The 27553-nt window shown below is 23.4% G+C and overlaps 3 protein-coding genes across 11 annotated transcripts in view; 1 reads left to right on the top strand and 2 right to left on the bottom strand.

The window, feature by feature from the left end:
• Positions 1 to 27553, bottom strand: part of LOC127280664 (uncharacterized) — a 57896-nt gene that overhangs the window by 16946 nt on the left and 13397 nt on the right. For 6 of the 9 annotated variants that reach the window (XM_051303822.1, XM_051303823.1, XM_051303820.1 and 3 more), the window contains one exon: positions 15847 to 15939. The gene's annotated coding sequence lies outside the window, so the exon portion shown is untranslated. Of the gene's footprint in view, positions 1 to 1216; positions 1427 to 3930; positions 4131 to 15846; positions 15940 to 27553 lie in introns of those variants that run through there. The other 3 variants (XM_051303825.1, XM_051303821.1, XM_051303826.1) reach the window with 2 other exon arrangements.
• Positions 8630 to 19332, top strand: LOC127280694 (uncharacterized). The gene is made up of 19 exons (XM_051303882.1): positions 8630 to 8700; positions 10542 to 10768; positions 11514 to 11729; positions 12011 to 12143; positions 12376 to 12529; positions 12677 to 12837; positions 14156 to 14541; positions 14930 to 15158; positions 15279 to 15392; positions 15566 to 15661; positions 15776 to 15795; positions 17113 to 17316; positions 17386 to 17518; positions 17598 to 17751; positions 17851 to 18011; positions 18093 to 18487; positions 18624 to 18852; positions 18933 to 19046; positions 19110 to 19332. Exons 2-19 carry the CDS (start codon positions 10732 to 10734, stop codon positions 19210 to 19212), a joined length of 3039 nt encoding a protein of 1012 aa, XP_051159839.1. The 5' UTR covers positions 8630 to 8700; positions 10542 to 10731; the 3' UTR covers positions 19213 to 19332.
• Positions 24882 to 26319, bottom strand: LOC127280666 (mite allergen Der p 3-like). The gene is made up of 7 exons (XM_051303831.1): positions 26181 to 26319; positions 26020 to 26090; positions 25867 to 25955; positions 25635 to 25770; positions 25426 to 25542; positions 25177 to 25332; positions 24882 to 25109 (listed from the first exon to the last, which is right to left on the bottom strand). The coding sequence occupies exons 1-7, from the start codon at positions 26230 to 26232 to the stop codon at positions 24933 to 24935; spliced, it is 798 nt and encodes a 265-aa protein (XP_051159788.1). The 5' UTR covers positions 26233 to 26319; the 3' UTR covers positions 24882 to 24932.

The raw sequence follows: 27553 nt of genomic DNA, 5'->3' as shown, positions 1-27553 counted from the left end.
GTTTAATATCATACAGAGAGTTTGAAATTTATATAATTGTTGTATCAGTAGTAAAACTATGTTCTAGCCAGACATAACGCTTAACATGAGTACAATTCTGGTACATATAAGTAGTAAAAGTCAGTTTTAGTCAGACCAAGCGATTCTCATTTCATTAATTTAGTCAATAAGTAGTAAAAGTCAGTTTCTAGTCAGACATTTCACGATATTTTTTTAACGTTTCGTTATTTCATATATATATATAGGTATAAAATTGAGATATCAGTAGTAAGAGTCATTTTACAGTCAGACGTTTCGATTTTGTTTTTTTTTTTACTATTCTGTCAGTAATAAAGGTCAATTTTTAGTCAGACAATTCTTGCAATTTTCATATTTATATAAATATTCATACGTTTATATTTTGATATAAAAAAAATTGTACTAAGGAGAATTGATGAAAATTATATAAAATGAAATACTTTTTTTATTATATCAGAGAAATTGGAAATAAAGATACAACAGCAAATGATTCAAGTTTTTATACCCTGAGGACTTTTTAACTTGTATATATAGTGAATCAAACACGTTTCAAACATTACTGTTTATATATATATATATATAAGAGAAACGAGGGATTTCAAAAAGTAGTAAAAGACAAGTTTTGCTTCCTTTTCGAGTACATAAAATATAACTTGAAAACAAATTCTACACTTTGAATTTTATAAAATAAAATTTTAAAAATGTAATACTGAATATTAATAAAATAATAATAATAATAATAATAATAATAATAATATAACTGTTATAACTACATCAACAAGGTGTTTAGTCAAGAAAGGGTGAGAATTTTTTTTTTTTTTTGGGGGGGGGGAACAAATGGCGAAATAAGGTATTCAGGGGTAACGCTTCAGGGAGAAAATGAGATGCACATAAGAAAAAAAAAACAAAAAATAAAAACAAGGTCAAGACGTTTCATCGCTGCTTATATATCTATAGTGTATATATAGAAGATTGCTCTTTTATTCTCTAGTTTCATCTATACTAAAAATTTCATTCCATAAAAAATTCAATTTCAAATGAAATTTTAGAAAATTAATTATTTATTTAATATAAATAAAATTTTCCAATAGAAATTAATTTTTCAAATTGGATACATATAAAACATTTCTTATTCTTATAATTATAAGAATATAAAGAAAGTGAAATAATTAAAAAAAAAAAATTAATTATTTCTTACCTTACAAATAGGTGGTTTCATCCACACTTTTTGAATTGCTATACTGATGTCCATGCCTTCATTAGACTCAATAATGATCAAATTTTAAATATAAGGTAACGAAAGATCTCACAACACTTCTTTATAGTTCCAAATAAAATTATTTTCTTGATAAAACATTTTTATCATCCATTCAACTAGGATGCTGGGAATTTTCATCATCAACACGCGCTGGGTAAACAAAAAAAATCATATTGGAAAATTTTATTATTTCATTTAAAAAAAAAAACTTATTCAAAATTTATTATTATTATTATTATTATTATTATTATTATTATTATTATTATTATTATTATTATTCCAATTACATTAAAAATTTGTAATTAACTTGTTTTTAGGAAGGAAATGAAAATTCTTTCCAGTTATGATAAAAAAGCAATATAATAATCTAAATTATTGATTATATATTAATCTAAATCTTTTCCTACTTTTAGAAACACTACGGAAACTCTAACTCTAATGTTTTTAACGTTGTGTAAGAAGCATCGAAGAAAAATATAGTGAAGATAGAAGAAAAGAAAAACCCATAGAGTTTCTGAGAAAGATAAATGGTCTGATAGAAATTCTTATAGAATCCTCTTACAGAGGATTTTTCAAAAAAAAAAAAAAAAAAAAAACTTTTTCAAAAAACGCACATTTAAAAAATATTTAAAGAAATTAACTTTAAATAGATTAATTAAAATTAATTAATTAAAACTAATTAGTTAATATTAATCAAAATTATTTTTACATTATTATATGAAAGAAATATTTTTATCTTTATTTATTATAAATTTTATTAATTACATTTATTTAATTGTTTAAATTTAATTAAATATTTAGAGACGCTTTTAATTTAATTTAAACAAATTATTGAATTAATTTTGCAATTTTGAATTTATTAAATATATACCTATATATATTATATTTATACCTACATAAAAGCAATTTGAAATTCATTCTGCACAGAAAAACCTCGAGGGAATCAAATGCAACAATTTTAATAGATTTTCAATTAATATTGCATTAATTTAATGATTGATTTGATTACAAATATATATATATATATAATGATAACAGCTTAAACAATCACAATCATTATTAGTGGAAAATTCTACATTTATGAAAATTTTACATCTTACGTTTTTATTTTTATTATTAATTTTTAAAATTAAAAAATTAAAAAATATTTACAAGTTTATTTTTTTAATAGAAAAAATAAATGTTCAAAAATTTCTATTAATAATTACAAAAAAAAAATAAAAAATGTTTACAGGAAAAAAAAAGTGTAAAAAGTAAATTACACAAAAAAATGGTAGGTATTTATATTTTTATAAAAAAACAAAAATTTCTTAATTTTTTTTTGGTTAATTTACAGTAAGAGATTAAAATTGTTTTACCTAATAAAATAAATGGCAACAATTTTTTGTAAATTTTTGTTGATTAGTTCAATTTTTCTAAATAATAAAATAATGCCGGAAATCGGAATGGCGGATTGAGATCCTTTTCAGCCGGCGCTGTTTAACCCTGTAAACGTGACTAGTGCGCCAAGTTAAAACAGAGGGCAGCGACCTTTTAGTTATCTCAAGACACTCTCACTTATTTCGTTTTTATAAATTTTATTTTTCCATATATATAATAGAAAATATAAACTTGTGCGTAAATTATTAATTTCCAATTATTTTATCATATTTTCATTTATATGAATTTTTTTTATAAAAACAAAATTTTTGTATTTAATTTATTTAATTATTATTAATTCAATTATTTATATAATTATTTTATATATATATATATATTTATATATATTTTTTTTTTGTTTTATAAATAAAAATTTTGATGTAAATAAAAAAAATTTGCTCAATATAAAGAGACGCTTTCCAACATGCGTCTGCGTATAAAAACCATACCGGCAAAAAAAAAAAAAAGGTTGTTAAATATTGACAATTTTAAATAAAATTTAAATTACATAATGCAGTTATAAACTATAACTGAACAATAATAATAATAATAATAATATAAATATTACTTATAATTAGAAAATATCTAAATTAAATCATTCATATTATTTTACAAAAAAAAAAAAAAATAAAGTTGTCAAAAAAAAATCATCCCCTTAACTCGAAAAAAAAAGTGTTAACGGAAATAAAAGCTGCTTCCTAATTTTCCCTAACGCTAAACGTGTGTGAATTTAGGGTAGATTTCGACTTCCTAAATAAAGAAAAAGTAAACCAATCAAATTGATCTTATTAATGTTTTCCTACAATCAAAAATAATTCATTTTTTCTAAAATATAAATTATTTACTTTTATGCGAATAGTAACAATTATTATTTATTTTATGTAATAATAAACAAGAGTTTTGTATAAAAATTTTTGTATAAATAATCATGTTTAATTTTTTTTTTTTTTAATTTTTTTAATTTATATTTTAAAAATTATTTTTATTAATTTATCAAAATTTTAATAATTCAATTTCGTTTAATTAAATTAAATATATAAAAAAATTATAAATTTAAATAATGATAAAAGATTAAATTGAAAATTGGACGTTATTATTATTTTGTAAAAAATATTGGACGTACTTGAAAATGGGGGGGGGGAAATGTAAAAAGAGAATATAGCGGTGAAATAAGAGTAAATGAGATAAATAAAGGATATGTTTAAAAAAAAAAAGAAATGAAATTATTGAGGCACCTTTAAATATTTTGAAAATTTCAGAATAATTTGCCTTTTTTGGGGAGGGGAAAAAAATTTTTTAGAGGAAGGGTTTTTTTTTTTTTCTTTCTTTCTTTAATGAAACCGGAAATATCACCACGCTAATATGATAACGTGTAACGGTAACGCGACCGCGTGTTATTTGGGGTGCCGGTCCAAGTCTGACTGCGCGGTCTGCCACACTTCGCGTTTCTCACCGCTTGTGCTTCTATCGATTTTTCCGCGCAGCCTCCGCGGCCGGTATACCATGTAATTCTCTCTCTCTCTCTCTCTCTCTCCTTTTTCTTTCTCTCTTACATACATTTACTCTCTTTCATCCCGTTGTCTCTTATAGTCTCGTCCTTTCGTCCTGTGTCATCTCTTTCTCAAGACGCTATTTGTTCATTTAGTTTTTCTCTCTTGTAACCTTTTTGTTTTTTTCTTTTTTTTTTTTGCCCCTCTCGCGTTATGCTTTTTGCCAAGAAAATTCTTTATAGTTTACAAATGTCTACAGCTGCAGATTTACCGCACTTTTCTTTCCCCGTTAACAACAAAAAAAACTTTTCTCACATATACACTGAAAAAAATTTTTTTTTATTTAATTCTAATAATTGGTTACATGCGACTATTATCAAATATACACACTAAAAAAGAAATCTTGATTTCAGCCTATTTTTGAGGCTGAATTTAAGGTGTAAACGGAGTCAGACCAATTAAAAAAGGACAGTCTTATGCAAAATATATGGGCTTAATTTAAGGTGTAAACGGTTAAAGACTTTGTTTTTACTGTGTAATAGATATATTTACTTAAACCAAATAATTTTTACACTCCTAGAAATGATATATTACTCTCCGTGCCTACTATAAGGATAAGGACTTACTGCTTTATTAGGGTCTTAAAACAAACATAACCTCAAAATTTAGGTCAATTTTTGGCGGAGGACGGGAAAAGAAAGGAGAGAGGGGGGACTTGCGGCTATATTCAGAGCCATTGAAACGAACATAACCTCAAAATTTAGGTCATTTCTGTCGGGGGAGGGGAGGGGACTTGCGGCTATATTCAGAGCCTTGAAACGAACATAACCTCAAAATTTAGGTCATTTTTGACGGAGGGGGGGAATGAGAAGAGGGAGGGGGACTTGCGGCTATATTCAGAGCCTTGAAACGAACATAACCTCAAAATTTAGGTCATTTCTGTCGGGGGAGGGGAGGGGACTTGCGGCTATATTCAGAGTCTTGAAACGAACATAACCTCAAAATTTAGGTCATTTTTGACGGAGGAGGGAAAATGAGAGGAGGGAGGGGGGACTTGCGGCTATATTCAGAGCCTTGAAACGAACATAACCTCAATATTTAGGAGGGGGGACTCCCCCCTCCTAGATCAAGAATTCTTGAAACAGCGGCGGCGGCGATATCTTTTTGTAATATAGGAAGATATATAATTCTATTATTTAAAATCAATTATAAATGATATTTATTTAAAATATCGAAAATTATTATTGGTTAAAATATATTTAATTCAAAATAAAAATTATCTGGTTTAAGTAAATATTTATTTGATAATAGTCAAGCAACCTTAAATTTGAATCACATAAATTCTTTTTCAGTATATTATAATAAACCAAAATACAACAATTATTAAAAAAAAAAAAATTATTATGTTTTAATATTTCATTTTTTTTGTCCCTTTTTGTAATTATTATTATTATTATTATTATTATTATTTTTATATTATTAAAATTAAACTCCTTAAAGAGAAAATGATTTTGATTTCGAAACGTTGCGAGAAAGTTTATTATATATAATATATTAATCAAATATTATATTGAATTATATTTTTATTAATGTTATCCTTCTAAATTTAGAACATGATTTTTATTTCATAAGAAAATAATGATCTCAATCGTCAGGGTAAATTGGTTATTTGCGTCTCTATTTTCAACTCAAAGAAGAGGGGATATCTGACTTGAGATTATATTCAAAGGCGCAATTCGATGTGTCTAGATTAGAAGGGTCGAAGGGTGGATTATATTTTCTGACATTCAAGCGGATCAAACCTTGAGCTTTTAGTGAGCTTGTAGATCTCTCTCTCTCTCTCTATATATATATATATATATATATATATATATATGTAATATAATAATGTGAAAAGTATGAAAATTTAGATTTTATAGATACGAGAAATGAAGATATAGATAATATCATTTAAAATCAGATTTCTATTTTTTCATAAATAAAGTTTTTACTATATTGTATAATAATTTTTACGAGGCCTTAGTTACAAAATAAATTATTCTAATTATTTTCAAAAATATTAAATAATTATTATTTATGGAAATAATTATTGTTCTTTTTTTGGGCAAATTATTAGAATTTAAAAAAAGTTTATATAAAAAAAAAAAAAAAATATTTAATCATGAAATATAGAAACTGAAAATTTCATTATACTGATAAAAGTTTAATCCATTAACTGCTAGAGGTATAGGTTTACTACGAGACAGTCATTTATTGGACCACATGTGTTATCTAATTGTATAACTATTAGTTTAACTTTTCAGCGGACAGTGATGAAAGCAACAATGAATATACAGTCTATGTGCGAACAAATAAAACAAAAAACTCGTTCATGAATTAACTGTGTGGGATTTATTTATTTTTAAATAAATTTTTTTTTTATTTTTTATTATAATTTTCTCTCACAAAAAATGAAAAAATTGTGTAAATAAAAAATTCTTTTTTCTATATAATGTAGAAAATAAAGATTTTAAATTATTATTATCAAAAATAATAATTTGCAATGGACCAACAATATTTTCGAGATAAACTCTCTGGAATATAGCAGGACAGTCTAGTGCTCTACAAAAAATGTACGGGCATTTTTTTTTTTTTTTTTTGATAAAACAAACAGCATCCAAGCTATACACTGGACCAAAGTGGATAACAAATTTAGAAATTTTAAATTTTCGAAATTTGGACACAGCAGGAGAGTTATCCTCAAATAGTGCTCTAAAAAAAATTAAGTAATTTTCACTAGGACCAACAGCATCCAATGGATAAAAAAAAAAAAATTTCCGAAAATATCAAATTTCCCAATGTTATTTTACACACCAGGAAATAAATACAAGAAAAAATGTTATAATATAAATTTATAATAAAATTTTTTATATATACTTAATGTTTTTTTAAACAGATTTTTAATGGAAAATAATTTTTAAAAAAAAAACACAATAAATAATAGAAGATCCTGTTTGAATCGCGCGTGCGCGATATAATTTATGGCCATGATCTCATTGTCTAACGACATTGATTGTGTTCACGTGGATAAATATGAAAAGATATGTATATAACCACAATTGTATTGACAGGTTAGATAGAAATTATGCAGCTATTTATTATATATATATATATATATTGAAGATTATTGAATTTATTTGTTCATTAATATTGTAGATAAATTATTATTTCATTTATTTATCCTACCCTTGAATTGTCAAAGTTTTTTTTTTCATCTTACTGAAAATTATATCTACATAATTTTTCTTTATTTTTATTAGAATTATTTTTTTCATAAATCGAGTTCTAAAAAAATTTGTCATTACTAAAAAAGAAAAAAAATTATAAAATCTCGAGATGGAGAAAAAATTTTGATTTCTAAATAAATAGAGCGAAAATTTTCTCTTATATATAGACTTTCGTTTATAAGAGAAAAAGAGAATAATTTGTCTATAGAAATTGGAAAACGATTAAGGAAAATCCAGACCCTGACGATTGGTGCATTAAAAAAAAAAACAAGTAAACAATTTTCGTTCAATGATTTCGTAAATAACAAATGATAATAATTTGCTAAACGAATATATTTTTTTAAAAAGACTTGAACTTGTAATAATAATAATAATAATAATAATAATAATAATAATAATAATAATAATAATAATAATAATAATAATATACTACTGCTGTTGCTATTACTACAACTAATAAAATTTTTAAATTAAAATAATTTTTGATAGAAATTTTTTATAAAAAAGGTATATTTATATATATCTTTAGCCTTAACTTTAATCATGCGCGAATAACTATTTATATCTTAACGTAAAATGCATAGAATGAGTGCTCTTATCGACTCTCCGAGGAAAAGTTTTGCGGAAACAGAATCATCTATAGCACCACCAGATGCCAATACAAAGAATTGTGCAGCAACTGTTTTTTTTTTTTTTTTTTTTTTTTTGCCATTTATGGTTACAAAAAATGTAATTCAATTTTGATATTATATTTATAATAATAAACCTACTATATTTTTTCAATTATAATTTATTAAGAAAAAAAATTTTTTTTTTAAATATTATATTATAGTTAAAATTTTCTATGCAATTAATTTAATTTTTAAACATATCTTTAATTTTGTTAAATATCGAAATTTTTTCTTCAAAATATTTATAATTTTTATTTATTTATTTTTTTTTTTTTTTTAATTTAAATCTATATATTATTTATAAAGAAATAATATAATATGAGAATTTGCAGATATTTATTTAAATTTATTTTTTTGCATTAAAATAAGAAGAAACTAAATTTTTTTTTTGTCCATCAAAATAAAGTGCAGGTGTTCATTAAAATGAACTATTATTAATTGTTATAAAAAGGAGGAAAACTAAAAGACAATGACTTAATTTATACAAAGTAGTGTGACGTTTTTTCTTAAGATGGTATAAAGAGCTTCCAGAGTAAATGTTTTATTTCTTGGTTGTGTCTGCGATCGGTAATATTCAGGTATTTCAATTTACTTCATATTTCTTTAAATTATAATATATAATTAAATATAATTAAATAATTAAAAGCCAAATTACTGAATAATAATAAATTTGAATTATTAATAATAAATAATTAATAATTATTCTAAATATAATAATTATTTATACAAAGTAAAAGAAATTAATTATTTAATAAACTGTACACCCAGAGAAATGATTTATTTGAACCAAATAAAATATATTTGAATTAAATAAATGTATATTTGTCTCAGAGCCTACTAACTTATTTATTTGGCGTAAATAAAAATTTTATTTGTCAGAAATAAATTTTTCTTTGGCTCAAATAAATTTTTTATTTCAATGAAATAAAATATATTTGCAACAAATAAATGAGTTAGTAGGCTCGGAGACAAATATACCATTTCTCTGAGTGTATGGAACTATATGTTTGGAGTTTAAAATTCAAAAATAAAATTCTCTTTTGTTGACAAAAACCAATATGACTTTTAGCCGTATTGAATGCATTTGTAATTTTCAACCTTCATGCAGAATTACACTTTTTAAAATTTTGTTTTGTATAAAATTTTTTTTTATAAAAAAAAAAAAAAAGCTTTTTAATGTATCTCTAAATGTAAAATAAAATGTACATTCTACTTGTTCTGAAGTATATATATGTATATATATATGGCAGAAAATCATTTCATATAAGCTTTAGTGAAAGGAGTCACTAGTGCATACAATTCATATGCAAATTAGTCCTTTTTTCTCAAAATCCATTTTTTGATATTTAAAGCAAAACCAATTGTTAAAGAAAATAGTAAACAAAAATAATTGTATTATTATTATATATATTTTTATTTTTATACAAAATTTATATATATTAAAATATTATCTCTTTAGTAAATTTAATTTATATTCATAATTAAGATGGAATTTCGTTATGAAAAAAAGTATACTTTTAATTGTAACATTGCGCGTATTGAAAATCATTTATCATAAAGTGTCACACCCAATTTATTAACTAACATAAAATGACAACGTTTGGACAATGATAAGCATTAAAAGAACATCCGGAAACAGACAAATGCAATATTTCAAAATGTCACGATGAGATAATAAATAAATATATGATTAAACAACCTATATATTTCGAATTTTACTTCTTTTTTTTTATATATATGTAACACGGTATTTGTAATTTTATCAATATTTATCTATAAATGTACAAAAATAATTTTTCAATAATTATTAAATAAGAATTTATTTTTTTATATAATTAAATCTGATAATAATATCAAAATAATTTATTTCTATATACACTAAAAAAAAAAATTTATTTGGATCAAATAAAAAGTATTTGATCCAAATACATCATTTACTTGTCTATATTATCCAATAAATATGTATTTAAACCAAATACACATTTACTAAACCTAAGTATTTTATTTTATCGTATCAAATAAATAGTTATTTAAATCAAATACAAAATATTCAAATCAAATAAATGGAATATTCAAAGCTAATAAATAATAATTATTTAAATCAATTATAAATATTATTTCATTCAATACTGCATGTTTTTTGATTCAAATAAATATTTATTTGCATTAATAAAATATTTTTCTTGAAACAACTAAAAATTTTCTTAAATCAAATATTCGATTATTTCTCATAAGTAATTGTTTTAATTGAAACTAAAACCTCTTTAATTGCGGTAATTATTATTTTATTTCATTCAAATACATAATTTATTTACATAAAATGTAACAATTTTTTGATTCAAATAAATCAAAATTTGAATTGAATAAATAACATATTTATTTACTAATTCTTCCATTTCTAAATTATTTTTTGTTACAGTTTGACAAAGATTTTGAAGGAGTGAAAAAAATTTATTATTTTAAGTAGAATATATCGAGATTTGAAATTCTATTGGAAATGATTGCCAACATCAAAGGACAATAGTGATGGAATAAAAGAATCTATTTATAGAGACAAAAATCAGTTTAAAAGAAAAAATCGTTTTATATATATATATATTTATATCGAGATGGATTCAGTGGTAACTCTGGTTGCATTACTAGCAGGTATTAGGTATATAGAGACATATCGATTTATTCAGACTAGAATTCACAGAACCGATGGAATAGGGTATTGGCGTTTCACACTCGGTTGCACTTGTCCGAGTGGAAATACCAGGTATCTAGTGTGTTCCACTTGAAACCATTTACTCCTGCTCATCTAATTTATTATACTTTGATTAAGCTCATTAATATTAGCTTGCGATATTATATAAGACACTCGAGACAGTGTTTAATAATCACTGCGACTTATTGTTTAGACATAATTATCTGCGAGTGTTACTCTCGTATATCATAATCCACTAAATTTGTTTCAAATACAGAAATTATTGATTCAAATACAGTTTAATTAATTCAAATAAAAATTATTTGGTTTCAAATAATAAATCAAGTAGCGGATTATTTGAATCAAATAATTTTTTTTCAGTGTAACTAACTATAAAATAATATACACTGAAAAAAGGGTTTGGTATTGACAATCAAACGTTTAGTTGGTATTTAAGTTGGTATTGATTGTCCCAATCAAACTTTAGTTAGGACAACAAAAATCCTTTTTTCTAATTTTGATTGTGTCAAACAAATTTTGATTGAGACAATTAAAATTTTGTTGATTCAACAAAAAAAAATTGCTTAAATACCAACCAAACGTTTGGTTCTCAATACCAAACCCCTTTTTTCAGTGATAATTTTAAAACATTTCAAGTATTTTTTCTTTATCGTTAAAATATATCTTTAATTTGTATATCTAAAGGTATGATGCCATTTATATCTGGATGCGAAAGATTTTCAAGTAATAGAGGTGACAGTTTATATTGTATCTGCGATTCAAATTATTGTGATAAAGTACCAAGTGTCTCGAAATCATCCAACAATTTAAAATATACCCTAATATCATCCAGTAAGGAAGGTCTTCGATTTTACGTTACCAATGGCACATTCAGCAATTCTATTTCAAATGCAAGACCCAGTAAAATTTTTCAAAAATTTCTATTCTCTTGGGAGCATCAAATTTTTTATCTGAACATTAAAATTCTTTAGAATATTTATTTCTATATTAAATAATAATTATTATTGGAGTCAATAAAAAAAAAAAAAAAAAAGTATATTTATATTTTAAATGAAAAAATTATTCATTCGAATAATTAATTTATAATTCAAATAAAAATAATAATGTCAGCAGAAAAAAAAAATTGGCGCATCCCTACGAAAGAAAAATGAAAAAAAAAATTTCGACACGGAATGTTTTAGATGTTCCTGTACGAATAACAATCAATAAAGGCCAGACTTTTCAAAATATTCTGGGATTCGGAGGAGCCATGACCGATTCAGCTGGATTTAATATTAAATCCTTGACTGATGACATGCAAGAAAAATTATTGGGGTAAAAAGAAAATCTTTTTAAAATAAAATATAAGGTTTGCGTACAAAAATAATTTAATCCTTTTCTAATTATTATTTATGTATTATTATTATTATTATTATTATTATTATTATTATTATTATTATTATTATTATTATTATTAACTATTATTTTTAATAATTATCAACTTTTAATGAAATTTAATTAATTTAAATTAATAACTAATTTGAAAAAAAATATTTTTTATTATCAGATCCTATTTTGGATATGATAGTATCGACTATAATATGATAAGGGTTCCAATTGGTACAACCGATTTTTCTCCAAGGCCCTACAGCTATGCAATGTCAGAATATGATTTTGCCCTAGAAAAATTTTCCTTAACTAGTGAAGATAATCTTTACAAGGTATTTTCAATAAAATCTTTAGTAATTAATTAATTGTAACTAATAATATCTATTATTAGAGACAAATTATTTTATTTTCATCAAAAAGGCTAGAAAATTAATATTGCTCTTAAAATTTGAATTCGTAAAAAAAAAAAAAAATTTCAGATACCAAATTTAAAAAGGATTAATTTACTCTCTCTAAGGAAACTGAAATTAATAGCGTCTCCATGGACGCCAAGTCCCTGGATGAAAACTCAAGCAACTTGGACTGGGAAGAGTATTCTGCGTCGTGAATATTGGCAAACATGGGCTAATTACTTTGTAAAGTATGAAACACTTTACACCTATATATGCAAATGTAATACATTTCTAAGAATTGCAAAATTAATTATAATTCCAATTATCTATTGTTATTTTATAATTGATTCATTATTATAATTAATTTTATAACAAGTTCAATTATATAGCAAATTATTATGAAATTAGTGAAATTTTACTACAACTATAAAATTGTTTATCAGACACAATTGTATTGATCAATTTAATGGGATGCAGCATGATTATCCCATAAAAATTATTAGTGAAAATTTTCATTTTCAACAATTTCATTACATATTAATTATTTTTTACACGAATTTTCATTTTTCAAACTAACATTTGTCAGAAATTGCAAATGGCCGAACAAACAAATCGACAGAAAGATTTTGGCGCGATTTTTAAAATCAACCCATCAAAAATTATGATTGGTTGATTTTAAAAATCACGCCAAAATCTTTCTGTCGATTATTTGCTCGGTCATTTGCAAATTTCGGACAAATAAAAATTCAGCATTTTTAAGAATTTTGTACCATAAAAATTCGATATATAAGAATAATGTTAAGTAAAAATTTGTTTAAAAAATAATTCTCTCAAATGTTAATTGAAAAAATAAAAAATTGGTCTAAAAAATAATTATATCTAATAAAATTCTTTAAAATGAAAATTTTAACTAATGATTTTTATGGGATAATCATGCAGCCCAATTTAATGTAAAAAAAAAATGTTAATCAGTTTTCAATTTTCATTGATTTTTCATTTCTATATTACACTATAGAATGGAGAAACTCTGAATTATCGAAAACTGTATTACCTAACTTTAAGCTTGGAAAACCGAGCTTTCACTCTAAGTTTAAGGCAATTGATTTCAAATATGTTCAAGTCTATCAAGTCTCCTGTTAGTAGAATGTTATTTGATTGAAATTTTAGAGAAGGTAATCTTGCATTATGAAAATTTTAATTAAAATAAACATTATAAAGGTAAATATTTGGCCTCTTAACAAAATATTTAAGATTAAAAATTTTAGTGTTTTCAACAAAATTGTTTGATTAGGCAATTTTGGTGTTTGTAACCAAATTTTGGTTGGCTGAAACAAAGTCGTAGAGTTATCTCAACCAAACATTTGGTTAGGCCAACAAAAAACACTCAACCAAATTTTTTTGGTTGACTTAAACAAATAGTTTGGTTGCTTAAATATCAACAAAATTTTGGTTACTCTGAGAAAACATTTTTCTCAGTGTAATATTATTTTAGTTGTGGGCCGAAAGAAATTTTTTAAGAACAAAATTAAAGAAAAATTCTAATAGAAAACAAATTTTAATTTACAGATTCTTTCAAGCTTATGAAAAGAATAATTTAAATTTTTGGGGAATTACACCTCAAAATGAGCCAAGAGTTGCATTTTCAACGGTGAGAATACCAAATATGGGTTGGGAACCAAAAGATCAACGTGAATGGATTACAAAATTTTTAGCGCCATCATTAAAATTATCTCAATTGGATTATTTGAAAATTATTATCGGCGATGGTTCAATTCAACTTCTACCTAATTTTGTTAGAACAATTCTAAGTACTAAAGAAGCTAAAGAAACTATCTCCGGTATCGCTGTTCATTCCTATAAGGATAAAAATACATCGCTTAATTTTCTTGATAGAACTCAAAAACTTTTTCCAGATAAATTTCTTCTCAACACTGAAGCAATACTTCAAGACGGTAAATAAATACTCTATTCTTTGATATTAAATATAAACAATATAACAATAAAATAGAAAATTGTTTTTTTTTTGCTTTCTTGCAAAAAAAAAGAATTTTTCCTAAAATAATAACTTTTATTTTCTAAAATCAAAATTCCCTTAATTATTTTTAATCTGAAAAAAATATTTATTGTTGGGTTGTGGAACAAATTTAAAAACCCAATTGAAATTAATTTGTTTGTTTTTAATTAATTGTAAAAATTGTTTTGAGGATAATTGTATCGTGAAATTTTGAAACAATTCTTTCAGAGAAAAAAATGATATTTGTTGTTTCCCTCTCTCTCTTTTTTTTGATGAAAACTAAACATCAAAACTTAATTAACTAAAAAAAAATGTTTTATTTTTAGAGCAGAAAGTTAAACTAGGTTCATGGAGTCGAGCTGAAGATTATGCTAACAGTATAATTGACAGCCTTTCCCATTGGGTGGCTGGTTGGATTGACTCAAACATGGCTTTAGATCTACAAGGTGGTCCCAACTGGCTAAACAGATTTGCAGATTCCCCAATAATTGTAAATTCATCAGCTAACGTATTTTACAAGCAACCAACTTACTACATTATGGGTCATTTCTCAAAGTTAGTTGAATAATTTCAATCCTATTTTTTTTTCTTTTACTAATATAATGCAATAAAAAAATAAAATATTTAATATTGTTAAAATGTTTCAATTTTTTTATTTTTAAATTTTAACGGCAGATTTATACCACCGGACAGTAAAAGGATTAGCACTATTAAAAGAGGTTCAGCTAAAATTAAATCAATTGCATTTTTAACACCTGACCAAGCAACAGTGGTAATTCTTTTAAATCCGTAAGTATATTATTAATCTTTAAAAAAGGTTTTTAAACTTTTTTTAAAAAAAAGTCTTTTAAAAAAAAGCTTCTATATCTAAAAATTATAAAATACCATTTTTGATGAATTGAATTTTTTTTTTTTTTAAGTAGAAAAAGAAACAAAGATTTATTTAAATTTTATTTTTTCAGCTACAAGAACAAACGAGATATTCTCATAGAAGATGCATTAAAAGGAAGTACAAAAGTAACTCTTGCAGCAAAATCAATACACAGTATGGTATACTGGTAGAAATAATAATTAATTAGCGGACTAATTAAATCATTTTTTTTTTTTTTTTAATTAGAAAATTTTCAATGTACATATTATACTTTTTATAAAATGATTGATTAAAAAACCAGTTTCAATAAACCTTTGTTTCGTTAAAAGTTTTATTAAAAATAAATTTTTTTTTGTAAATTGTCCCACTAACCTGTAACTTTTCTGATGATCATTCCTTGAAGCTCATGTTAAATTTCCAAATGAATCTGATCCAAGGATAATACAGTTTGCAATTTCAATATTTCTGAAACATAAAATACAATTTTTTTTTATTTTCCACTATTCATAAATATCTGCATATAAAAAATTTAATAAATCTTAAAAAAAATATATTTTTTGATCCCAAAATTTAATATGTAAAAAATATTTGAAAATTTGCATGACTACTATACTTCTATATTAGGAAGTAATTGAAATATTAAAGTCAATAAAGAATATAAATATCTGCACAATGATAAGCTAATCCAAGATGTTACACATATGTACATAATGTAATCATTAACTATTTGCACTTAGTGTCTTTTCTATACTTGTCACAAATGAATTTAACTTTCTCAAAAAACGACAAGAATCAAAAAATAATTAATTTATATAAAAAGAAAATTACAAAAATTTAATGAATCTCCAAAAGTTTTTATAAGAATGCAATTTTTCCAGAATGGTAAAAACACACTAAAAAATAATAGTTTCAGTTCACTTTTGACTAAAACCATAAGTATTTTTACTGAATTTCAGCCTTGAGTGTATGATTGTATGTCCTAAAATTGACTTAATCTAGTTTTAAGATAAAAATTACGATAGTTTCCAAGCATTTTGATTTTAAGATGTTAACGGTTTCAGTATTTGTTTTTTGTGTGAAGTATCTGTATAATATAAAAATTTTGTATATGGAATCTGTATCGGTAATCAATACATAGGTGTGTTTGAAATGGAAATTCGCTTAAAATCTTTGTTGATGGGAATAAAAATGTAGCTTCTCTTTTTTTTCATATAAAGTCCTTTTTCATCAATGACCCATATCACTAGTTTTTACCACTGATAAAATTATTACGAAAAACAGAGTTATTCCTTTTCTGTAACTTATCTTATCTAAAGATAAAAACTCAATTAGATTTCTGAGTGCAAGTGAAAAAAAGATGTTTTTTTTCAAAAAAAAAAAAACACTGGAGTGCCTTATCAGAATAGTGGATACCTATAAAAAGACTTCATTTGTAAATGAAATCTTCAGTTGCAAAGTCGAATAAATTTTCTAGCAATGGGGCTATTGATAGTTTTAGTTGCATTTCTATCAGGTAATTTTTGAAAATTTTATTCATTTACTAGAATTCTAAAATAAAAAAAAAAGAAATTTTATTTTCCTAACGATTATTAAAAACAAATATTTAATTTGCAAAAAAAAAATAATAATTTTTCATAGGGAATATTTTTGTATACGGATGTGACAAATATCAAGCTGTTAAAGGTGACAGTGGATACTGTATTTGTGATTCAAATTATTGCGATCAAGTTCCAAATGTAGTGAAATCACAGGATCAATTAGATTACACCGTTGTTTCATCCAGCAGAGATGGACTTCGGTTTCATGTTACAAATGGTAAATTTGGAAAAGAAGAACAAGGACGTAAGTATAACATATAGTAGATTAAAATTTCAAAAATAGATAAGTAAATAATTTTCTTTTTTCCATAAGGTGCCTATATAAAAATTACTATCGATAATACCAAGGCTTATCAAAATATTATTGGTTTTGGTAGTTCAATGACCGATGCAGCTGGTATTAATATTAAATCCCTAACAGAAGATGTGCAAGATAAACTTTTGGAGTACAGTCAAAAAAAAATTATATATTTAATTGCATATTTTTTTCTCAGTGTTGTGAAATAATTAAATAAAATTCTTTAGATCCTACTTTGGTCCAGGAAGTATTGAATACAATTTAATTAGAGTACCAATGGGTGCTTCTGATTTTTCTCCAAGACCATACAGCTATGCAATGACAGAAAGTGATTTTGCCTTGGACAATTTTGCATTGGCTGAAGAAGATTATAAATATAAGGTATATATTTTCAATTATCAGTTGAGAAAAATGAACATATATTAATTTTTTTAATATTGGATTTTCAAATGCGATAGTAACATTTTTTACAATTCTTAGATACCGTTTTTAACGAAAATTCATACAATCACTGAAAGAGAAGTGAATTTAATAGCTTCACCATGGAGTCCAAGTCCATGGATGAAAACTGGAGGTGACTGGACTGGAAAAGGATTTCTTCGTCGTGAATATTGGCAAACATGGGCTAATTATTTCGTAAAGTGAATATGAGTTTTCCTTTAAAATTTATAATATCACAATATTAATTATATAAAAGGAACTTATCATAATTTTAAATACAGATTTTTTCAAGAGTATAAAAAAAATGAAATTCAATTTTGGGCAACAACAATTCAAAATGAACCAGTAATTGCACATTTAATGCAAGTTAAAATGCCAACAATGACATGGTACGCGGATGATCAACGTGAATGGCTAACAAAATTTTTTGCTCCCATTATGAAAAAAGCAAATTTTGATGATATCAAAATAATAGTAGGCGATGGTCAAAGGGCCCTATTAACTGATTATATTCCAAAAATTCTCAAAACTAATGAAGCAAAAAATTTAGTATCAGGCATTGGTGCACATTGGTATTTTGATTGGTTAACATCACCAAATACATTGGATAAGACAAATAATTTATATCCAGATAAATTTATTATTTACACTGAAGCTTCAGAGGGACTTGTTGATGGTAAGTGTTTTCTCTTTTTCGTCTTAATAAATATCTATTTTTGATAGAAATATCTTTGAAATATCTAATTTTTTTTTTTTGATATTAATCTTTTTATTGTCAAAGAAAATAATAATAAAAATTATTAACATTATAGTTCAAAAAGTAAGACTCGGTTCATGGACAAGAGCGGAAAATTATGCGAAGAATATTATTGAAAATTTATCCCATTGGGTAACTGGTTGGATAGATTGGAATATGGCTTTAAATATGGAAGGTGGTCCCAATTGGGTTCGTAATTTTGTGGATTCTCCAATAATTGTAAATACAAAAGAAAATTCATTTTACAAACAGCCAATGTACTATGTCATGGGACATTTTTCCAAGTAAAAATACTTATTTTCTTTAAGTAAAAAAAAAATTCATTCTCAAATATAGTGGTTATTTAAAAATTATTCATTTCTAGATTTATATTACCAGGTAGTAAAAGAATTAATACCATTAAAAAAGGTATTCATGACATTAAACATGTTGCTTTTGTAACACCTGAAAAAGCAACTGTATTAATTCTTATGAATCCGTAAGTATTTTCTAAATATATAGTAAAGTAAGAAAAAAAATTTCAATTTTAATTTTCACGCAGATACAATATGCAGAAAGATGTTTTTTTGGAAGATGGATCTAAAGGTACTGTGACAATAAGTTTGCCAGCAAAATCAATACACAGTGTTGTATATTGGAATTAATAAGGTTGAAGTTTTATACAAGATAAAGTTTTTGATAAAATATTTTAGTATATATATATATATAAGACAATGTATTTTTTTATAAGCAAATTTTATAAAATTATAAGAAATGTATGAAAAGTATTAGTTTCATTTATTTCCCTTTTCTCAAATTCCATTTGAGATTTACTCTTATTTCTACTCTGCAAAAAATATGCTATTGAATACCTTTGACAGAAATGCTGTCGATTCAATAGCATATTTTTCTCAGTGTATATATATAAAAAAAATTCTGTTTGTGAAGTTAACTCTTCAATAATTTTGAAAAATGGAAAATTATTGAGAAGGAAATAAATTTTTGAAAATAGAGAAACAACAAAAATAATTGAAGAATAATTTGATGAAATTAATAGAAATTTTTTGACCCATGACATTACTGTTTTTTTTTTTTTTTTTTTTTTTTTTTTTTTTTTTTTTTTTTTTTTTTTTTTTTTTTTTTTTTTTTTTTTTTTTTTTTTTTGTGAGGGATGAATTAATTTTGTATATACAAAGGAAGTGAGGACATTTAAAGAATTTATGTTGATGATTGCGGGACATTATTATTTTTATGACTATAAATATTAACCGCGCACAAAGTGAAAGAATATAAGTGGGTCAGCTTCTCTAAAATTTCGAATGATTAGAGGGGGAGGTGTATAGGTTGTATTATCGGGAGGCGAAGGACGTTTGACGCTTCCTGGATATGTAGCTATAGTGGGTTAGCAGTACAAGGTCTTTTATATGTCGTTCCAGTATAAAGAGGTGAGAGAGAGAGAGAGAAAGAGCTAGAGCAGTGGTCCAGGGTAACTTCATCTTCTGACCCATTTTATATACTACTTCCCTATTCCAAATACCATGCAAACTATAAAGTTCAATGCCAATGTCAATGCCGCCTTCTGTCTCCCAGTTATATAATAATCATTTTAAAAATGACACAAATCTAATTTTAAAAACTCGCATTTTTTTTTTATAGTTATTTGAATATGATAAAAACTTGTTCTTTTTATTTAATTTAATGTGTCGTTTGTAGAAGAAGCTTCAAGAGAGAGAGAAAGAAAACGTTATTAAAAGAAAAGAAAGGATTTCAAATTGAAATCGTTATGAACGAATAAAAATAGCCAAACAGGGAAAATGTAACAATATTGTTTTTTTTTTCTACCCTATTCATTCTCTACGCAAGACTGCTTCACTGATTCTTTCTCTCGGATCGTCAATCACAAAATAACTTTAGAAAGAAAATTCAATATAAAAATGAATTCAAAAAAAGGATTTAAATTAGCGGATGGAAATTTCAAAATCATTTTATAAAAACCACACTGAAGGTATACATATCGACATTTTTAGTCCTTTAGATTTCAATTTTCAATAATATAATTTCTTATTATAAATACTTTTTCTTATAGTTTAACACGGTTTATATTCACCAAGGTTGGTGTTTGATAATATCAGTTGATTCTATAAATTATCTAGAAATATAGTGAGGTACGATTAATTGATTATACATTCTGTGAGAAAATTTCTAGCAACCAATATATCAGAATAACCTAACAAACCTGTATTAAAAAAAAAAACGTATTATTTTTCAAATATATTAAAAATATTTGCCAAAACATTCACCCAAATATAACTATATATATATATAATTGTAATTGAAAATTAATAAATGTTACATACATTTAATTACAATACAAATAATATAATAATATGTACTTGCAAACCGGATTTGTTTCAATATACGCTTACTAATATAAAGCAGTGAAATATATATAACGTATTCACAAAGCATAAATGAAAAGTGAAAACTATGTCGATACATTCAATTATTACCTGTATAAATCAAGGTCTTTAAAAGAAGTTCACATACGTTTTAAATGAAATTCATCTCAAAAAACATTGTTTCTACATCTATTCTGTTGTTTAAGGAAATTAAATTTTTTTTTCAATATTTAATTAACAATGTAAAAGAAATTAAAATTTTTTTTTATATACCTTATACTTTTTAAAATGGTATAAAAATTCACATCACAATATAAACAAAGAATTTCTATAAAAACATTGCATTTTTATATATAACTTTCATATTATTTTAATTATTTTTTTATTGCTATTTTTATTTGCTACCAATATATGTTTAATAATAATAATAATAATAATAATAATAATAATAATAATAATAATATTTATTATTTATTTTGTTTATGAAAATAGTTATAAAATATTCAGGAAAAAAAGTTAAATAACATTTTCATTAATCCAATTAAGATAATTTGAAATTTGAATACAAACAACTGGAAAATCAACTCCACCACAATGATGAGGATCACCCCATGAAACAAGACCAACAAGTATTCCATTATCTGTCAAAGCACTTCCCGAGTCAAACTAAAAAATTAATTATATTCAAATAATATTTGTAATTTTACATTAAATTTTCTGTCAAATATTTTTCAACAAAATGAATATTACTTTAAAAAAAAAAAAAAAAAAAAAAAAAATGAAGCGTTCTTTTCTTTTGTTTGAAGCGAAATACTGAAAAAAAAATTATTTGATTCAAATACCAGTGTATTTGGTTATTATCAAATAAATATTTACTTAAATCAAATATTTCTTATTTGAATCAAATAAATGGTATTTGCTTTAAATACTGAAATATTTGATTCAAGTAAATATTTATTTGATAATAACCAAATACACAGGTATTTGAATCAAATAAATTTTTTTTTCAATGTATGATTTACAAAAATTATAATTTTATATACCTGACAAGTTCCCTGCATAACATTTGGATTATATGCGCAAAAATGTTGATATTCTCTAACACGAAATGGTCCATTATTATTTAAGCATACTTTGGATTTTTTATGATATGTTAAAAATAAAAATTTTGCCGATAATTTTTTATTGTATATTTTTATGCATGATTTATGATTTCCTATTACAAGTTGAATACGTTGTAAATGATCAGAAATGTAACCATTGAACTGCAAATGAAAAATTATCCATTTTTTTTTTTTTAATAAAGAATAACTTTTCTTAATTATCATTAATAAAGAAAAGACTAATTTTTTTTCCGTTGATAGCATAACAGGGTTATATGGTTTTTATAAAAAAAAAAAAAACTTGCACCTGTTATGCTATTTACGATTGGATGTAAAAATAAAAATAGCAATAAAAAAATTAAAAATATATAAAGAAATATTAAAAATCCAACGACTACAATTGACAAATTTCGAATTAATAAGGCAGGGATAAAATTACTAACTGCGGGGTAAGAAGGTTTTTATTTCTATTTTTAAAAAATATACTGAAAAATAATTTATTTTATTCAAATAATTATTATTTATTTCAAAATGAACAACAATAAATTTTTATTTGAACCAAATAAACTACTCTAATTAATAATTTCTGCATTTAAAACAAATATCATATAATTAGCTCAAATAATAATTTATTTGATACAAATAAATATTAAATTGATAAAAACTGATTATTTAAATCAAATAAAATTTTTACAGTGCTGTCTTGTCAAGGTAACATTCACATTTTAAATAGAAAATTTAATTTAAAGATTTTTCTTAAGGCAACATTCACTTTTTAAGTATAGAAAAATTACTGTCAGCTAATATATTATTTTATTAATTATATTTTATTTATTAATATTATATTATTATTATTTTTATTATTATATAAATAATAAATAAATAAATTTAATATAAAAAGTAGTATAAAAATTCTCCTTGTCCCGTCTAAAAAACAAATATTTTTTAAAATTCATTATTGTATAATAATAGATTTTTAAAAACTGTAAATTCTTTTCGAAAGATTGATTTATTTTTTTGGATAAATTTTCGATATATACTGTACAAAAGTGTAGTCATTGGAATTTTTATTAAAGTGATAAATTATATAAATAATTGAGTAGTTTCTCAATATTTATATATGATAGAAACTGAAGCAATTTACATATACTCGACTCCATCCGGAAACTATAACAGTTTGATTAACATTTAAAGTGTGATTCGAATTTGGCAGGCGAATAACGTTCACTATACCGCTAAAGATAAAGCGATTTCTCACCTTAAAGATATAATGTAATTTCTATTTAATATCTAAATCACAAAATTGTGAAATAGTTATAAAAAAAAAATTTTTTAATTAATAATTTTTTAAAATTATTTCTTACTTTAATTAAAGCAATGTCATTTTCTCCAGTTATACGATTAAAATTATTGTGAATATTAATTTTACTTGCATAATAAATTAATATTGGTCTACTTAATTTCAAACTACCAACAACAATTTTTATATTCAGAGGATCATTTTTAAAACTAGAAAAAAAAATAAATTAATTAATAATCATCTTTAAAATTAAATTTTCATTACATTGAAATAAAATTTATTTGATTCAAATAATCGATTAATAATATGAAAAGAAAATCAAGAATTTAGAAATTTTTTCCAAACAAGAGTATCCGTGATCTAAAATCACAAAATAGTAATAGATTATTTGAATAAAATTATTTTTTTTTTCACTGTATAATATTTGAATGATTAATGAATATATATAAATCAAAAATTACATTTCAACACAATGAGCAGAAGTGAGAATATATTTGTTTGTTATAATTGCTCCCGAACAAACATGTTGATTAAAAATTCGAATTGATACCTATATTTTAATTTTTAAAAAAATATATTTATTTTCTTAAATAAAAAATTTCAAAAAAAAGCACTATTTTAATTTTTATAACCTGATAAGAAAATTCTCCATATTTTGCATTATCCTCGTCAATAATTTTATCTTGTAAATTTAATTTGAAATTTTCAGCTGAAACCCAATTTTATATTAATGCAAATAATATATCTGAGAAATAATTTAATTGTTAAGTAATACCTTGTAAAAATGCCACGAACATAAAAAGAAAAGTAACTTTTAGTGCCATATTTGAAATTTTTAAAAATTATTTTTCTTTTTTTAAATTCAATAAAAAATTACGACTAAAAAATTTAAGTTTTAAATATATCTAAGCGACTAACGTTCATTCAAATGAAACCCTTTATATAGTACCCTCCATTTAGTTATAATCTCTAGAAAAATACTGTGTAGGGAAACATATATCAAATTAATTTTGCACTTTTACGACAAAAAAGATAGTATAGCAATCTTGTTTTTTTTTTCTTTTTCTCTTTTTTTTATCATTTACTCATAAAAGAGTATTTCTAAAATTTTAAATCAACATAAAATTATCTCGACTTTAAATGGTTTCAAGAATTTTTTTTTTTTTTATCTCATCAATAGAAATGATTTAAAAGGTTAAGATTAGATTTAAATTGAAAGAGGACAAAATTACGAGTATACTTATGAGAACAATGAAAAAGCGAAATTCTAAAAATTTACAATATAAAATTATTAATCGTTAATATGTTAACATTGTATACGATTTGAATTGTAGTTGATAAAATATTTTTCTTTTCTATTTAAAGTGTACATAGATCAATTAACCTTGCAAAAGGCTTCAGGAACCATTTTATCTTCCATTGCCATCTTTTCTCGCATGATAACTTCACTTCTAATTTATTATTTATATACTCTAATTGAATGCATATAATCCGCAATGAACCAGGTGAAATTGAAAATTATTTTATTCAGTTAAAAGTGGAATATATTTTAATAAAATAATATACATTAACAAAAAATTAATTTATACATTAGATTTAACTTTAATCCAATTCAAGTATTTTGATACTTTAGTAACAACATCTGGATATTCAGGATATCCACAATAATTAGTATCAGACCATGATATAATACCTAAAATAATTGGAATTTTTTTTCCTTTTTCTTTTTTAAATGATACCACAGGTCCACCAGAATCCCTCTAAAGAAAAAAAAAAATTGTCATAAGTTTTAGGCAAATAATATGTAATTATAATAAATAAACATACAATGCATGGACCATGTATTCCAGAAGGACTTCGAATACAAAAATTTCTATTAGTTATTTTAAAATACAAGAATTCGTCCTCAAAAATTTCCATACAGTTTTTTTGATCTGCTACTATAAGATTAATTTTCATCAATTCATTTGAAATTTCTTTGTCCTAAATAAATGTTTAATTTTATATAGTTTAAATTAAATTTTAAAATTAAATATTTTACATTAATATACAAAAAAATTAAAAACTATACGTTACAATAGTTCTACCCCAACCAGCAACAAAAACTGTTTGATTCACTTTTGGATCATTATCAAATTTTGGCAATTTAACAAATTGAATTAAATTATCATTTGATGAGAATGGTTTTTTTAACTAAAAGAAAAAATAGATAACAAAAACAAAATCATTTAAACAAATTATTTTCTAGTTGTAATTAAATAATATATATATATATATATTCTCACTCTAACTAAAGCGATATCATATTCACCAGTTGTAGAACTATATTTTTTGTGAACAATTATTTTATCAACCTTATGAGATTTTAAACCATTTAAATTTGTACTTCCTGCCTTTATTTGTATTTCATTAATTTTATAACTAAAATTCAATTTATTTCATTAAAAAAATATTTTGAAAAAATATTTCAAATTGATATCCAATTAATTAATAAATATTATATATATATATATATACCTTTCAAAACAATGAGCAGCTGTTAAAATATAATATTTATTTAAAATTGCACCGCCGCATATATGCTCTTTATCATCTTGAATCGACACCTAATAAATACAATAATATAAAATTAATAATAATAATAATACAAATATAAAAAATTCTACTTGCCATAAAACTATAAATTCCACTTTTAACATTAATCCCATTAATAATTTTAGTCGACAATTGTGTACCGTCAACTGTAATTATTAAATTATATAAATAAAATAAATTCATTTTATATAATTTATCAAAAACAAAATATATATAAATATTTAATTTCAACATACCTTGAAGTAAAATCAAAGAAAAAAATATTACACTAAACATCATTTGACACATATATATTCTTTTATAAGAAAAGACTCTTTTTTTTGTCACTTTGAAAATTCCTTTTTATAATAAGAGAACGAAACTGGCAACACAAAGTTTGTATCATATGAAAGTACCATATAATATAGCATAAATTATTGTTTTGAAATAATTTATGATACAAGATAGGGGAGAGATTTTTGCATAACCACAGCTCTCAAAAGACACATTCCACCGTGCACGTGGCTCATAAATTAAATCTCGAGTAATCTCAATTTACGAAAATTCTCGTGTGTTCTAACGAGATGATTTAAGAGATTACTCGAACTAGTTTGAGATTTTAAGAAAAAACAAAAAAAAAAATCCATTATACTCGCATAAAACAATATTTTATCTTTCGATAAACTAAAAAAAATAAAAATTTATCAATTATGTAAAACATTATCGTCGATGATGAAGTTTAAGAGAAAAAATGGCAATGCAATTCACAAAAAATGCTCCAGATGAAAAAATATAATTTTATATATATAGTTTAAATAAAAAAAAAAAATTTCATTTTACTAATTTAAAATCTTAAAATCAGAATTAAAAAACAAGGAAACACAATATGAATAGAACATAAAAGTGTCAAAAACAATTATTTACCGCCTGTGGAATGCAAATTTCCTTTAAGTACAAAAATAATTTCAGAAACTGACAGTTTGAAATGGTTTAGGCTTTCTACTTTCTCGCATTTGCACGCAAATGACATTTTTTTCTTTTTTTTTAATCAGGCCAAAAAGCGCCTTTTATTTATACACGAAATTAGGTAAATGGAAAAATATAAAACCTTGTTTCTGACACTCTTAATAAACATATATATACCCGAAAAAAAGAGAAAATATACTGAAATTAATAATAAATTGTCGACACTTAGTTTTTTTTTTTAAATACACTGAAAAAAAAAAATTATTTGATTCAAATACTCGATTACTTGACTATTATCAAATAAATAATTATTTGTTTCAAATAACTATTATTTGAGATGGTATTTGTTTCAAATACAAAAATTATTGTTTCAAATACAATTTATTATAATTCAAATAAAAATTATTTGGTTCAAGTAAATATTTATTTGATAATACATCAAATAATCGAGTATTTGAATCAAATAAATTTTTTTTTTCAGTATATTAATTCTGTGCAATAATTTATTATTAAATTCAGTATTTTTCATTCTAAAATAATAAATATTTGTTAAATTGTTTTTTTTTTCTAAAATTTAAATTGGAATTTAAATACAGTGGAACCTCGATTATGCGAACCCCTGTTATCCGTACCTTCTGTTATCCGAACTGTAAAACATTTTATC

This window comes from Leptopilina boulardi, unplaced genomic scaffold (genome assembly GCF_019393585.1).
Source record: "Leptopilina boulardi isolate dan_hultmark-lab unplaced genomic scaffold, ZJU_Lbou_2.1 LbouV2_249, whole genome shotgun sequence".
NCBI classification, from domain to species: domain Eukaryota; kingdom Metazoa; phylum Arthropoda; class Insecta; order Hymenoptera; family Figitidae; genus Leptopilina; species Leptopilina boulardi.
This window is presented reverse-complemented; position numbering and strand designations above follow the sequence as displayed.